Genomic DNA, 16,504 nt, shown 5'->3' on the forward strand with positions numbered 1-16,504 from the left:
TATATACTTCTATCTGAAGAGTGAAGCTGAGGAAGCATAAGGAGAGAGTTTGCAGAAGAAAAGTAGATCACAAAATAGAATGGCCAATCATTCTGAGTCATACCCAGGTTCCTTGAGCAAATTAATCAAGCAAATGAGTAGATGAAATTGTAGAATGATCTAAAGTTAAAGTGCGTATTTCAGGAGTCATAGGGTACAAGAAGCAGAGAAGGACATAAGCACCAAACAACAAAAAGCATGAATTAGCCAGCTTCCTTCAGTCTGCCAGGCTGAGTGTCTCATCCCAGATGTTGTTTGATTAAACAGCCAGGACAATCCTCCTCCTGTCACCTATGAGCCTTATTTGCTCATTATTCTAACCTTGCAATATGACAAGTTTTTTCCCTTGGACTAGTAGGTGGAGATTCTTAACTGTTCTCTGACTTCTGCTATTTCTGCTTCTGAAGACATATTTATCTCTGGCACTTCCCAGACGAATGACTATGATTCCAGTCTCCCATAGGTATTATATCCTCCTTATCAGAAATCTCTTTAAAAGCTATCCTGACAATAAGTGAGGTCTCTTGAAGGTCTCACATAACTTTCAAGTTGAAACAGCCTTACTGGTTGCCAGTTGCATTCTGATTATCATGATTATTCATGATTCATTATTATCATGATGTTCTTTAAAGTTGAACACCTGCTCTACATTCCACCCTATACTTTTATGTCAGTAACAGGGCACATTTCATGGGACCCACACTGAATAAGATTGACATCAAGAATTAATTCTGGTTTCTACTGGGACAAGTGTTATGGATCAAAATGTCACCAATGTTGAAGCAAGTTCACTTCTCATTACAATTCAAAGCACAGATCATCAAATCAGAATGACCAAAATCTCCTGTAGTTCCAAATACTAATTTTATTTCTTATCTGTGAGATATTTTGAATTTAGAAACTATAGGTATCAACAGCAAGAAATATCTATATCTCTGGTTCTGTGAGAATTGTCTTTTTGTAAATTGCTACTGCTGCAGAAAAAGGGAACTGAAGATCTATTGTCATTGATGACTAGATGGATAGTAGGTGTTTTGTTTAGAATGTCCCCTTTTTAATTTGCTAAATAACAAAATTCTTAAGACTGATTTTCAAATATATTTTACAGAATAAGAAGTATGTTCTCATCATGGTTGATCCAGATGCTCCTAGCAGATCTAATCCAAAGTATCGCTTCTGGAGACATTGGGCTGTGACTGACATCAATGTGAGTACCATGAATATTTGATATTTCTTTCTTGATATGTTTATTACATATTTTGTGAGATTAATGGCTGTTTTCTACTTCTTATTTTAATCCTTCTCACATGAGTGATTCTTTTGGTTCAAAGTGTCAGGCTTTTCTTATCAGACACAGCTTGATTAAATTATTACTGTAACTCAAGAACAGTCCTTATAAAACATTTGACGCCTCTGAGCAGTTAGGATTCCTCCTGGTTTAAATGGAAGTACCATCTGTTCTACCTTTGTACAGTAGAATTCTGACTTTCATTTCCAGTCCTTGCTTGTTAATGGCAGCTGAGTGTTTATATTCTACACATTCCTACTCTGCTTTAGCACTTGAAGAAACAGACTTTGAGGATTTCTGTGTTGCTGTCTTGATGCTTGGTGTATCTGGAAAAAAACACTTTCAATTTCTCACAACTGTCATTGGAAAAGAGTAGTTTAGAGGACTATCCTGTTAGCCCTGCCATATGGGAGAAATCGGTCATTTCTATGGGTAAAAAGGAATAAGGGCAGAAACAAGTGAATTATGTTAAATAAGGATGAGTTTGTCTTTCCCTCCTTCCCCTCCTGTTAGCTCAGGCCCTGGAAACTGATGGGTTTGCTAAGTGCCAGATCAGCCAGTGTGAAATCTTTGGCTATCTAGGACTTTAACCTGGACAAAAAAAAATTAAGGATGTATCATAGAAATTTAGCCCAAAGAACGGAGTGAGTAGATTTGTCCCATCTACATCGCTGGAGGTTTTTAAGAAAAGATTGGATAACCATTGTCTGGGATGGAATAAGGATTCCTGCCTTGGGTGGTGGGTTGGACTAGAAGACTGCCAAGGTCCCTTTTAGCCCTATGATTCTATACCTGATAACCTCTTTGATAGTCAGGAGGTTAGGATTAATGTCTGATTGTGATCTGTTAAAGTTTATGGTCTTCAACCACCTGCTCTATTCAGCATTCTTTCACGTATATTGTTGCAAATAATATATCAGGATACTTTGGTTATCCTTAATTAATTAATTAATTAATTAATTAAATTTTTATACCGCCCTATTCCCGAAGGACTCAGGGCGGTTTACAGGGCAGCATAAAATACAATATAAAATAGTATAAAATTAAAATAGATTAAATTAATTAAGCCCAACCATTAAAACAATATTAAAAGGTAAAACCCCTTCGGTCCAGGCCTGATAGATCAAAAAACCAGGTTTTGAGGTCCCGGCGAAATGAACGCAGATCGGGGGCGGTCCGAAGTTCCACCGGTAAGTCATTCCAAAGGGCAGGCCCGCCCACAGAGAACGCCCTCCCCCTGGGGATCACCCGCCGGCACTCCTTAACCGCCGGCACCCTGAGAAGGCCCTCCCTGTGGGAGCGCACAGGACGATGGGAAGTTGATGCCGGCAGCAGGTGTTCCCTTAAATAATCCGGACCCAAGCCATTTAGGGCTTTATAGGTCATTACCAGCATGCTGGGCAGCATGTTGGGCAGCCTTCGCATCTGAACTAGTTGGATGGTAGTGAAAGTAGTGCTGAATTTTCTGCAGTTGGTGGTGCTTGGAGAATGTTATGTAGGGAACAGCTTAGGGCTTCATAGTTGCTTAGGCATTGCTTTTCTGCATGGATGAATTTTTTAGCATATTATTTGTAATTTACTTAAACAAGTAGCCTCTTGAACACCATATGATAATAGTTCTATTACAATATTCCTCAACAGTTACTCCTCCTCCCTAAATATTGGGAAGAGGTTGGTGGGTAGGTTGTACAATACTAGGGCACGAGGCCAGATAGTCTAATTATAGCGGTGATGACATTGCTGCTGATTATGATTTTAAACTTCCTGATATGATAATATTGGATAATTTTATCCATTTTTTTTAAATTTCTGAAAAAAAAGTGCTTTAGTGTGTACTGGTAGCCTGACAGGTGTTTTTGAATAGTATTGTTTTGGGGTAGTTTTAGAACAGAAATATTTCTGGTCACCTTATTAAACAGTCTACATTTTAAATAAAATAAGTTCATGTCTCAATGTCTATGGAGATTCTCAGTCATGCAGGTCATAGTTGTCCCAAAGATGCTTTTTCACAAGGCAACTGGACTTTCTTGTTTTTCTTTAAAGCCATTTCACTTCTCATCCAAGAAGCTTCTTCAGCAGTGACTGTATGGTGGGGAATGAAAGGATTTATATCCTTGCAGACAGCTGGTCATTGGCATTCTTTTAGAGAGTCATTGAGGCCACCTGAAGGATTGTCTGTGTCATCAGGGTGCAAATGGGTGTGGAGCCTTCTTGCAACTGCTGAAAGGACTGTGTTATAGACTGGAGATAGATTATGCTGTATCCCTCCCCCTCTATTGAGAGAGGGCTGTTCAATTTTGACATAGATGGCCTCTTTGGCCCCACTTTCAAACCAGCAGACGGCTTCCAAAATGAGGAGTTTGCCGTCTTTGAAAGAGTGGCCTTTGTGTTTTAACTTAATTATTAAATTAATTCTTGGTGTCATCAATATGGTATCCTGAATATGGGTTGTTTTTTTAAAAAAATATTTTATAGACCTTTCAGATTGGATTAATTTAGAATCTAATATTGGAGGATTCATGTTCAAGACCTGCCCTAACTGCTATCCAACGTATACAGGAAGTCACTGGGTGAGGTCTTTGTTATCACCAATGTAATGGTCCCTTCTGCTTTTTATCTAAAACCAGCGAAGCTACTGAGATTCTGAAATGCACTTGTTGCAGGAATGGACTGGGTGCAGGCTCACGCATTCTGACATAAAATGGGAGATAGATTTGGGAGTATTCTACTTATTTTAAAAATTGTATCCCATTTTATCATTGTTTCAAAGTACAAACACCTGATTTTAACTTTCATGAGTGATTGTGCATCAATTGCATCTGTTCCTGATGAGTCAGACCTGATTAGGGAAGTACATGCCATTATAGGTAGTTTGATTTATTGAGTGGGTACTTAAATGACTTAGGAAATTCAGTTGGCCCACAATATAGCAGTAAGAGTGGTAGTCATTGTAAATATGTCACATTGTAAAAGGTAACCACAATTCAAAATGTTGGTGATTTTCTTAACTATTGGAAACTGATCCAAATAATACATAAGTGTGGAAGGAATGGCATATAAATCCAACAAAATAAAGATTGCCTTTATTAAGTATGCAAATTAAAATGTACTACATGTATGTATATAATCTGGGATATGCATTGGGATATCTTTGAGTAACACATTGCTATCTTCTCAGCTGAACAACATATTTAAGGCACAAAGGCATTCCATTAAATTTTCAGGTAAAGGCCTATTGCATTTCAATATTAGAACCAAGTTCAGGCTGTATAACCGATTCTGTGTTCTGGGTATGTTTGCATGCAGTTTTTCCTCAATGCAAGTATATATGCACATGGGAACAATAAAGTATCATTCTGCACACATGTTGATAATACAGATTATTTTTCTAGTATAATGAACACATAATTTCTTAATTTTATAAATATCCCGAGTTAAATTAATATAGCCTATAAAGTGATGCTTTCATCAATGTATAATAAGGAGTGGGGTTCAGACAGTAATGCCTAAAATGACAATGCTTTAAAATATGTCAATTGTTTAATCTATGTATATTTAAGAAATGTGTTCACTTCAAAAGACCTCTGCTAAAGAAGCAGTAATATCATAATAGGACCATCATGATCTCTTGCCCTTTGTACTATCAAAAGAGAATTTGCAAGTTTTACAGTGCTTCAAACACCTGTAAAATGCATTTGACCTGAGACAAGTGTGGAAGTAAAATGAATATGTAAGTCAGGAGTAATGAATAATAACCGTACCATTCAATGGACTGTGATCACCTTTGACTTACAATGTTTCTTAATAATCCAAAAATGAGTTAGCATAGTTCTTTGGTAGACTGGAGTAGTTTGACTTGTAGTTCAAAACATTTTCTTAAATACCTGGAAATTAAGAAATTAAATAAAACAAGTACAGGATGGCTACTACCATTAAATCTATTACATCTCTCATCTTCCTTTTCATGAATTACAAGTTTTAAATAAAACTACTTAGAATAATTTATTTCTCTTTATGCCTCCATTTGACAATACTGTATGTTTAAAAATTTAGGTGTTTCCAACTACGATTTGATATTAGTATAAAGTCTAATTAAGATATCAATTAATAAAGCAACCTGCATTTAAAGAAGAACTATCTAGTTGTTCTCTATTATTCTCTAAAATTGCAGCCAAGTTTTTCCCCTTTTCTTTTTTCATACCTTTTTACATACCTTAATTAAACTTTTTTTATTGTTAATGGCACTACAGAGCAAATTAAAATTAGATATTAATACTTTTCACAATTTTCATAATTGGCTGAAAAGAGTAAAGCATTCAGAATAATTGTAGCAGCTTGTGTACCATTTTACTCCTATACAAATTCTTTCACAGGAATCTTTACACATTTCTTAACAATAGGGTCTTGAAAGTCTCTCATTAATTTTAATATTTATTAATCAAGGAAAAAAGCTGGAAGTAGCATTCCTTCTTCTGTAGTCAGTTCCTTCTGGTATATTAACTGTTGCTAATTATTGTAATTAAAAATAACTTTAAGGAAGTTTTTTTTAAAAAAATCTCAAGTGGTGTAATTTTCTTCTGAAAAAACGCTTATGTCCTAATGGCATGATATTGTATATTCTTATAACACAGTGGTAATTCTTGTTTTCTTTATAACTGTAAATTTATTATTGAAAAGATGAAACTTTGCATTATGTCTATAGCAGATTCTCTTAAGATGGTATAGATCTTTTATTTTTAATCTATTTTTTTAAAAAATAGGAAGTCAGGAAGATAAAGGGAATAGTGTACAAGTAGTACTCAACTTACAACCATAATTCAGCCCAAAATTTCTGTTGCTAAGCAAGACTGTTGTTAAGTGAATTTTGCCCCATTTGATGATTTTTTTTCTTGCCACTGTTGTTAAGTGAATCACTGCAGTTGTTAAGTTAGTAACACGGTTGTTAAGTGAATCTGGTTTCCCCATTGACTTTAATTTGTCTCGGTTGTTGCCTTTTTCAATGCAAATTACCTTGGGAATATTTGGAAATTGTTCTAAACTTATGGACATAGTCAACCTTTATTTTAGATTAGCAAAAATATGTAATAATGCAATCATTCAAACAATAAGAATTTAAGGTGTAGAATAACATAGTAATAATATAATTATATGTCCTATAACAGAATTGTAGGATTTTATAGTACTAGTAATCTAATTATAAGAACTGTACTTTGTATTTATATTAAAACTATAAAGACTAAAAATGGTGATGTAATATAAATAAAGCAAACTAGCATAAAATAAAAAACAGCACATCAAAAATCTAGTCAGGATATAATGGACTTTTTTATTATTGTCTATACCATCTCGTCCGTTGACCTTGCATAGCTCACTCTCCCAGCCTGGCCTCTGATTTGTATGCTGACTCAGGAATTCTGGGAGTTGAAGTCCATGAGTCATAAAAGAGCCAAGGTTGCCTAGCCCTGGTCTATACCTATAGTGAGCCGATTGTCACCCCGCCCTTGATATACCACTAAGAATACAGTAATATATATGGCACTGTCACTGCAATTCAATAAAGGCTTGGGTGTAGAGGACCTCAGCAAATCTGCAAATCTAATTGCAAAGGGTAAAGTGTTTAAATAGGCCAAAGAAAAGGCACTCTGCAGTAGGGCCTTCAGGAAAGAAGAGTAGGGGAGAAAATTTTAGTAGGGTTCCCAACAGCATAACAACAGGTTGTTCTACTGCTGTTTATCAATACCCATAGATAATATTGTATAGTTTCTTTGTCTTCTGCATTTCCGCTTGATGCTGTGAGAGATGAAGAAGGGCCTTATAGAATTAAATCATCCGCTAGGAATGATGTTAGTCATAAACAGTTTAGGAGACTGCATCTTCTGGACAATATATCAGCTTAAGGAAATAGACAAATCTGCTTTGACAAATACAGGCTTCGAAGAAAGTAAAAGGGACGTGGTGGTTCAGTGGGTTAGGATGCTGAGCTTGTCAATCAGAAGGTCGGCAGTTTGGCAGGTCAAATCCCAAGTGCCGCGTAGCAGAGTGAGTGCCAACCTAGTAGTTTGAAAGCACATAAAAATGCAAGTAGAACAGGGACCACTACGGTGGGAAGGTAACAGCGTTCCGTGCGCCTTTGGCGTCTAGTCATGCCGGCCACATGACCACGGAGATGTCCTCAGACATCTCTGGCTCTTCGGCTTTGAAACGGAGATGAGCACCAGCCCCTAGAGTTGGAAACGACTAGCACGCATGTGCGGGGGAACCTTTACCTTTTAAGAAAGTAAGGCAAACTTCAGATCATCTGTGTTGCCTTTTGAATGCAAACAGAAGCACTAAAAATCACTCTCAGGAATTTAGATTCACCATTTCAAATTAATAGCCTTTGCCTTTATGTGTAAATGTCTATGAACAGTGAAGAAGTAATTGACGAAGACCAGTGTTTTGAGATTACTAGAGAAGAATCGGTGGCAGGAAAAAGGACTGCTAAAATTGATGCCCAAAAAGCAATATTAGTTGTTTTTGTTTTAGTTTTAAAGTGCAATGGAATTATAATTGCATCCCACTGCTTTGTATGCGTTAGCCTGTACCACTAATTTCTTAACTTCTGTTGTACAAATCAGAGGCCAGGCTGGGAGAGTGAGCTATGCAAGGTCAACGGACGAGATGCATTTGTATCTAACTCTGAAGTGAAGAAAATGTGTAAATGCATACCCAGTTTACTACAGAAATAGGGCAAGTTAGCCAGAGATGATCACTTTTAATCTATTTTAGTACCTAATCTAATCTGCTCATTTGGCCTGATGGCTTTGTGTGTGCACATAACAAAGAAATGCATAATGAATAATTTATTGCAATAGAAATCATTTAATAAAACCATTCAGAAAAGGTAACTGGCCTTTCTGATCTCAAATAAAGGCTGTTTCTCTTCCTATCAGAATTCTACTCTTTTCAGATACTTCTTGTTCCATTTGCAAATGGGAAGAGGAACCCAAAGAGACTGTATTTGCTTGGATACAAAGGTGCAGTGTCATTTTGTGGACCATATTGCATATTACTTTGTAGGAACATGTTACAAATTAGATATTATTTTCCAACACCCTTCAGGGTGAATTCAGTCTTATTCTAAAGTTTTGGCAGAACTTTGATCCATTACTGCAGGAGTGTCAAACTCAATTTCATTGAGTGCTGCATCAGCATTGTGGTTGCCCTCAGGGGGCCGGGTGGGTATGGCCAGGGTGGGCGTGGCCTACTGGGTGGGCGTGGCCTACTGGGTGGGCGTGGCCAGTTCTACATTGTTCGCATCAAGGGTACCTATGGGGGCCTGGGCAGGAGTGGAACAGATCTGAGGGTCTCTGGCAGAAGGAGGGTCTCTGGGCCAGGGCCAAGGCAGTGGGGGCCGTTCCCTCACTGTTTCCAGGATGGCTTCATGGGCCGCATGAAACCACTTCACGGGCCGGATCTGGCCCCCGGGCCTTGTGTTTGACATGTCTGCGTTACTGCATGATGAAAATTTCAGTACCCTAATCTGAAACAAAAATGGTTAAAAAATTCATCATTCACTACTTACCTTTGTTGATTATAGTGTTATTTTAAATTTCAGAAGGTACATGGCTTAACTACAATTCAAAATACGGCACAGTAAAAATGCTTCTGTAAAGTGGAATAATATCTGTTGATGACTGTTTTTAAGGCCCTTTAAGTTTTCATGGTAATTTGCAGTTTAAAATTATTTAAGAGATAAGAACCAAATTAGCTCCTAAAGCTAGAAGGTCAATATGTCCCGTTATCCATACAAGAAGTGTTTAAATATAATCAGCCTTTACTCCAATGCAGCATAATTGTTCATTTGAAGTAGCTTTTTTTTCATTCAATGAATCATTAAAATATTTAAAGGATAATGCAGTGAATTAAAAATAAATTTATCATATTATCCCGGATACATTGAGGAGTATCAAGTAACTAGGTGGAGGCTGAACTAGTTTACAAACCAATCCAATAAACATTCTTTTAAATAGTTTAAAATAGGGAAGGAATAAATTATACTATCACATTTTGTTTCCTGCTTTTTAAATCATGGGCAACAAAAGAGAGAAGCAAAATGGATGCTCTTTGAAGTTTTCCTGTTCTAAGATTTATTTCTTCTAGAACAATTATTTGGAATAAAAAGCCTGAGCTGTCTAACTAATCAGAAAAAGATGTTGGGATCATAGTGGATAGCTGAATGGCTGGTGACTCAGTGTGTGGTAGCTGTGAAAGAAACAAATTCTGCATTAATGATCATTAGAAAGGGTTTGAAAATAGCACTATAAACATTTTAATAGCCTTACACAAATCTATGGCATGTCTGCATTTGGAATTCCATTCCGGTTGCCACACTTGAAAAAGAACATAATAAAGAAAAGTGAAAGTGCAGAAGAGGAAACCAAACTTATCAGGGGGCTTAAGCACCATTGTCATGAAAGGAGACTAGAGTTTTTGAAATTCTATCACTTCAAAAAGATTCTGAATTGGAAAGGGACAGGACTAAGGGGTGTAAAGTAATGAAAGTGCAACCAGGGAAAAGGTGTTCTGCCTCTCTCAAAATGCTGTGACCAGTTCTCATTGATGAAAATGGTCAGAAAACCGATCAGAAGAAAAGATAAAAGTGCTTCTTCACACTGTATATAATGACCATTCACTTGTATACTTTTTAAAAGGGAACTGGATATACTGTATTCATGGAGAACAGGTCTACCAAGACTTCTCAATCTTGAAGATCCCGTGCTAACTGTGGGTTCAGAGCAGCATTCTTCAAATACTGACAGCAGAGGAATGAGGATGGCAGGCTAATTTTTCATCTTCTTAATCAAGAAAGCTGGATTAAGACAGGCCTTCTATTTAGTCCAGTGAGGCTAGTTATACGTATGTTCTTCTGTTCATTGTGAAAACATCTTCTTACAGGAAAAGTTTTGCGTGATACTTCTGTTTTTTCACTTGGTGAGGGAGAGTTCCTAAATTGGATGACATTCAATGAGCACCAACTTTTAGGAATACGCCTTCAGAGTTGGTGATTGACTTATACCTACAAATTTGATCCTTTTCAAGGCTAGAGGGGTACGAGTGCATACTTGGACACTTGAACATATAATATTTTAGTGAAGCCCAGAAGTAAACACTGGGTCACTTGCCCTTTCTTCTGTCTTATTTCCATCAGCTACTTGAAAGAGCACTTAAGAGATACAGTTTTCTTTGACACATTCACTGTGAAAGAAAGTCCCAAACATGCTCATCCTAGGCAAATGCAAGCAGCCCTATCTCTCCAGGCTCCAGGTGTTCTCATTAAAGATGCTTTGATGCCTGAGGTGAAGCAGCAGGGACGGTGAAGAAAACAATCTGTTCAGTGATGAACATGGTATAGAGACAGCTGTTCCTTCTGTGCAGTACAGTAGCAGTGTGAAAAGCATATCCCACTAGCATGTTAGACTAGCAAGCTGCTTCTGTGACATGAAGAGCATGGCTGTTTTCATCAGCAATGAACTCTTAATCATCTCTGTGTATAATCCTCTATCTTAAACAAGTGCAGAAGAAAGGATAGAGAGTAGCACTCTCCTGGGAAAGGATCAGGCCTCTCATCTCTTGAGGATCCTACAATTGGCTTCAATTGACTTTGTTGGTGATTTTTTTCCTTATGGGCTGATGGAGCAGTTCTGGGTTGCAAGTGTCACCATAGAAACAGGTGCTGACTAAATCAAAAGCTTTATTTTAACAGCTGAATGTTTGAATCAGAGTTGTGGCATGATGATGGCAAAGTCTGGTTAAGCTCACGGTTCTTTGTGGAGAGTTGGTGTGAAGGAGAAGGAGAAATATTTCTGGACATAAATTTAAGTAGAATGTTGAGCATTCAGATTGATCTTTCTAGTCTAAATGAGGAGTAGACATTTCTATTTATTTTCTTAAACTGCCTTTTGTTTGCTTGTTGATTAATTCTAAATCTGATTGTCAACGAAATTGCTGCTTTATTTTCTGTTGCCTTAGGATTTCTCAGTCTAAAACCCATGTTAAGAAATAAAAACAAAAATATTGTAGTTCTCAGCCTATCACCCTTTAAGGACATCTTTGTTCATGCATACTTGTTATATATTTACTTGGTGGTAATGGAGTGAAACGTATCAGTGTAAATAGATGGGATTATAACACAACCTTTCTTGTGCTTTATGTTTACGTTTACGTTTACGTTTTATTTAATTTGTATACCGCCCTTCTCCCTAGGGACTCAGGGCGGTTCACAGGGCATATAAATAACAATACAATACAATACAAAAGTTAAAACAAAGATTAAATCAGTGCCCAATTAAAAAACAATAATGCAATTCTAAAACAACAATTTAAAACCCAGCTCCCCCGTCAGGCCAGACCGGCTAATTCAAATAAATGGGTCTTCAGGCCATGACGGAAAGTTCGGAGGTCTGATGCCATCCGGAGCTCCACCGGCAGTTGGTTCCACAAAGCCGGGGCACCCACAGAGAAGGCTCTCCCCCTGGGGGCTGCCAGTCGGCATTCCCTGACCGGAGGCACCCTGAGGAGGCCCTCTCTGTGGGAACGCACAGGGCGGAGGGGAGTTGAAGCCGGCAGCAGGTGGTGCCATGTGAATGCCATGTGAATGCTATAGAAAGTTATTTATTTATTTTATAGGACTTATATGGCTACCTATCCCATATAATGATTCTAGGTGGCTGACAACAATCCATCCAAACACAGATTAAAATTGGAAATACCCTTCTCCCCAGACCAAACAGCCTCCCATCTTAGCTCAGTGCTTGGATAAAGAACCAGGTCTTAGATCCTCCAAAAGATAAAGCGGTAGGGTTTTAGCTAGCACAGATCTTACCTTTATATTACAGATCAACCCTCCTCCTTTTTCTTCTCTTTCTCCTCCACTGCAGAAGCCTACAAAGCAGTAAACAGCAGGTCAAAAATACAATACATATACAGCTAATAAAAATACAATAGTGCCAATAAAAATAATGTAAAACTTTAAAAACAGTAATAAAGCGACTGAGATTTTAAAATGCCACTTTAAGAAGACGTATCTTAAAACTTTTTTTTAAAAAAGAAATAGGCCTATCATAACTTTGACAGGAATGCATTTCACATTTCACAGAACTGAAACAGGATAATAAAGCCACTTTTCCTAGATCTCTACCAGTAGCAAGATCCTAAAAAGTACATTTCCACAGATTTGAATAATTGGACAGATTTATTTAAAAAAATCTTCTGATACTTGTAAAGAGCAGCCTAATACTTTAGATGGTTTCTACCCATGTGGTTTTCCCGGTAAAAAATATACTACTGGTTTGCCATTACCATTTCCTGTGCAGTATGAATTGATACCGCAAACGATTAGGTTCAAATTATCTACTTTAGGCTCATTGTGCAAAGACCTATTTCTCTAGATAAGAGTCTAATGATGGGATAGCAGGAAAAAAATGGAGAGAATGACCAACAGCAAGGTGGATGGATTCACTGCAGTGGTGATGGATGCATCATTGGAAATGCTGAAGGGCATATATCACTCAGAAGCTTCAGCTGGTACAGAGTGCAGCTGCACGGACGCTTTTGGGGGCTCCCCGATACTCCCATATTACACCTCTGCTTCATGAGCTGCACTGGCTTCCAGTTGCCTTCCGGGTGAAATTCAAGGTGCTAACAATGACATACAAAGCCCTACATGGCATGGGTCTGGAATACCTACGGGAGCACCTACTGCCAGCGTCAACACACCTCCGTCCTGTGCGCTCCCACAGAGAGGGCCTCCTCAGGGTGCCATCGGTCAGAGAATGCCGGCTGGTGACCCCCAGGGGGAGAGCATTCTCTGTGGGTGCGCCAATCCTCTGGAACCGCTTACCAGCCGAAATCCGGATGGCCCCCGACCGTCGCACCTTTCGGCGAGATTTAAAAACCTATCTATTCCAGCAAGCCGGCCTGGCCTGATAGATTTGGGGATTTATTTGTAGATCTGGGGTTTTATTTGTTTTATTGTTGGTTTATTGTATACTTACTTTGCTCTGTACACCGCCCTGAGAAGGGCGGTATATAAAACGAATAAATAAATAAATAAATAAATAAATAAATAAATAAATAAATAAATAAATATTGTCCTGGACAATATCTACATGACTGCTAAGAGTCAAGGCTGACTTGATGGCACTTAATAGCTAAACACTGTACAATTGTAATTTCTGAACACCCTTCTGGGATAGCGCTGAATTATGCAGTTGTTTAAGCATGATGAGAATGAGCATTTAACCTTTGTCAAATCACACTAACTCAGGAGGGTTAAATATAATTATGTGCACATATTTTGCTACTGCCACCATTTGAAATTAGTTTTATCATATTACTGATGCTGCACTTCAGAGCATCTCCAAACCCCTTTTTATAATTAATAAATAGAAAAGGGACCAAAACAGCACCTTTGAGGATAGCATAAACTAGGGAACTGTTTATGAATATTAGTACAATCAGCAAATGAGAGATTAGAAAGGCCTAAAACCAGTTAAAAAATGAGTAACACCCAAATCTGTCTGCAATAGTCATGCCCCTAAACCTAAGCTCTTTCATTCAGCCCAGTCAAAGCATGGTTGGAGAGTTTTATTCATGGGGTGGTGCCACACAGGTTATATTATTATTTTTAAAGGTTATGCCCTAGGAAACTATTGGGAGAGAAACAGCCTTAGAAAAGCTAATAGACACTTGTTTACAAATCCAAGTTAGAATATTAATTTCCAAGCTAAATGAAGAGAAGCAGTCCAATGAAATTCCTTGCAGAAGGTTTATAGAGATAATCTCCAACCTATGAGCATAATGGAACCTGCCCGTTAAGGTCATTAGTTTCAAGGGTCATAAAGAGGGTCACCATGTGACTGGACTTGTTTTTATGACATTTAGGCAAATATCACAGTTGTAAAGAGAACCCATTTTTCGCTGTGGCTGTTTTTGCTGAAAATCGGAAGTAAATCTCAATTATCGGCAAAAACATTGTAAAACCCAGTCACATCACCACAGGATGCTGCAAATGGCCATAAATGTAGGTTGGTGACTGAGCAACTAGCATATGATCATATGACCAAGGGGGGATGGCCATTAGAACTTGGGATCAGGTCATAAATACATTTTTTTTTGTGTGGGGGGGAAATACAGTTGTAGGTTGAAGACTATCTGTATAATGATTATGGCCTTTCAGTAACTTATGCCAGAGGTCTCCAACTTTTCCAGGCTCATGGACCAGAGGGAAGGAGAGCAGCTTCAAAATTAGTGCGCGCATGCACAGGGATACGCATACTGGTGCATGTGCAAACAGCCAAGCACCCCCTATGTGCATATGGGCCATGCAACCCACCCAGGCTAGAGACCCCATTCGCTCATGCACAGACGGGCCATGGGTGTTAGTGTGAGTGGGGGAGAATGTGCGTCCATGCATGTGCGCTCCGGCCAGCCATTTCTGCAGCCCATTGGCCAAGAGCCTGCAGCCCGGTACTGGGCCCCAACCGATAGGTTGGGACCCCTGACTTATGCAACAATTGTTTTATAATAAAAATAAAAATAACTGCTCATGCAGTATACTGGTCCTCAATGGAAGGCAAGCTGGTTGCAATTCTTCTTTCAGCAGTCCTATCAGTTGAATTCTGTGTCTGTCTTGTTTGGTTGCTGTGCCAAGAAAGATGAAATCTGTAAATTTGGTTAGGCAGAACAGAATTCCTGAGATGACTAAATATTAATCCCTCAGACTTTTAACTATTTTTTTCTGATGATCTATAAACATATGTTTACAATGTAAAATATTTGAATGAACGTAAGTATTGTTATACGCCCCTGAATACAAAACAGGAAATTTATAATTTCTCTTTATGTAATATTGCACCATTTTAATAATATGATATGGTCTCATATTAGAGTAATCAAATCTCTGAATTTTTTTCTTTCATAGTCGGTTTTTAATTTGTATGCCCCCTGCTGTGTGAGTGAAATAAACTGTTGCTTTGTAGTGATGTTACGCATGTCATATAGTGACTATATGATCAGTGATACAGAGCAAAGGGACTTGCAGCATTCAATGGACTTCAAAATCCACAAAATTATTAAAATTCAGGGTGATATTGAATCTGTCTATATTTAATCTCTTCCAGTATTAACCTATTCAACCATGAATTTGCAGAATGCATATGCATTTTGCAATTAAACAAAATTACACAAAATCTGCATTTGTTTTATATACAACTTTGCCATGCTAGAAAATTACTATACTGTAGGCTTCTAGTTGGCAATTACATTATGAAATTTCATCTTGAGGTTTGATTAACTCTACTATATATTTATATATTTTTGATAACAACCTTAATAATTTCATGATTAAATCATCAGAAAGGTTCACCCTATTTTATTTTGTCCTCTGAATAGAGAAATACTCTGACACATGTTCCATTAAATCTCCATTCCCTGCTCATTTCAATTTTATGTACATTAAAGTACAGTTGCTCAATTCATGAGTGAATATGTACTGTCTTAGCCTGTCCCAGATCTCTCTTCATGAAGCACAGTTCTGAATTAATTTGTTGGTTTCAACCTCAGAATTACTTCAAATTTCAACAATCAACTGTTTTTGTCCATAATGTTTTGCTAAAATTTTCTTGCTTATCTCCAAGACGTCCAATTTTTCAAATAGTACTTTCATTTTCAGACTCCAGATGCTACATTCTTTCTCAACTTCAAGCATGAGATTTACCTAGTCCAATATCACTGCCCTTTTAAAATTTGGGTGTGTGTTTGTGTGTGTTAAAAAAGAAATGCTCCTCAATTGGGACATTTTTGTGATTGAACTGCTCAGAGTTTAGTTCTAGCTGCCTACTTGACCCATATACATTTTGTTGAAAAAAATTACAGCAGATAATTTAGTTTTTATCCCTCACACAATCAATCCCTGAATCAAGAACAGAGTAAGAATATGTTTTCTTGTTAAATTTGGCTTGATCAAAAACAGTCTTTAGAGTGAAATGGGCAACATAGAAAATAAATAAATAAATGACAAAAAAGGGCAAAAGACATTTACATCATTAAAGAAACAATTTGGTGGGTGGGGATGATATATACAATATGTCAAAAATATATGCATTTTTACACACCACCTGCATTTTTATATATTAC

The 16,504-nt window shown here is 37.6% G+C and overlaps 1 protein-coding gene across 2 annotated transcripts in view; it reads left to right on the top strand.

Moving 5' to 3' along the window:
* PEBP4 (phosphatidylethanolamine binding protein 4) overlaps positions 1–16,504 on the top strand; it is a 244,734-nt gene that overhangs the window by 85,308 nt on the left and 142,922 nt on the right. For both annotated transcript variants that reach the window (XM_083368477.1, XM_083368478.1), the window contains exon 4: positions 1,148–1,246. In XM_083368477.1, the coding sequence (XP_083224603.1) occupies positions 1,148–1,246 (99 nt within the window). The remainder of the gene's footprint in view (positions 1–1,147; positions 1,247–16,504) is intronic.

This window comes from Vipera ursinii, assembly GCF_947247035.1.
Source record: "Vipera ursinii genome assembly, chromosome: 8".
In the NCBI taxonomy this organism is placed as follows: domain Eukaryota; kingdom Metazoa; phylum Chordata; class Lepidosauria; order Squamata; family Viperidae; genus Vipera; species Vipera ursinii.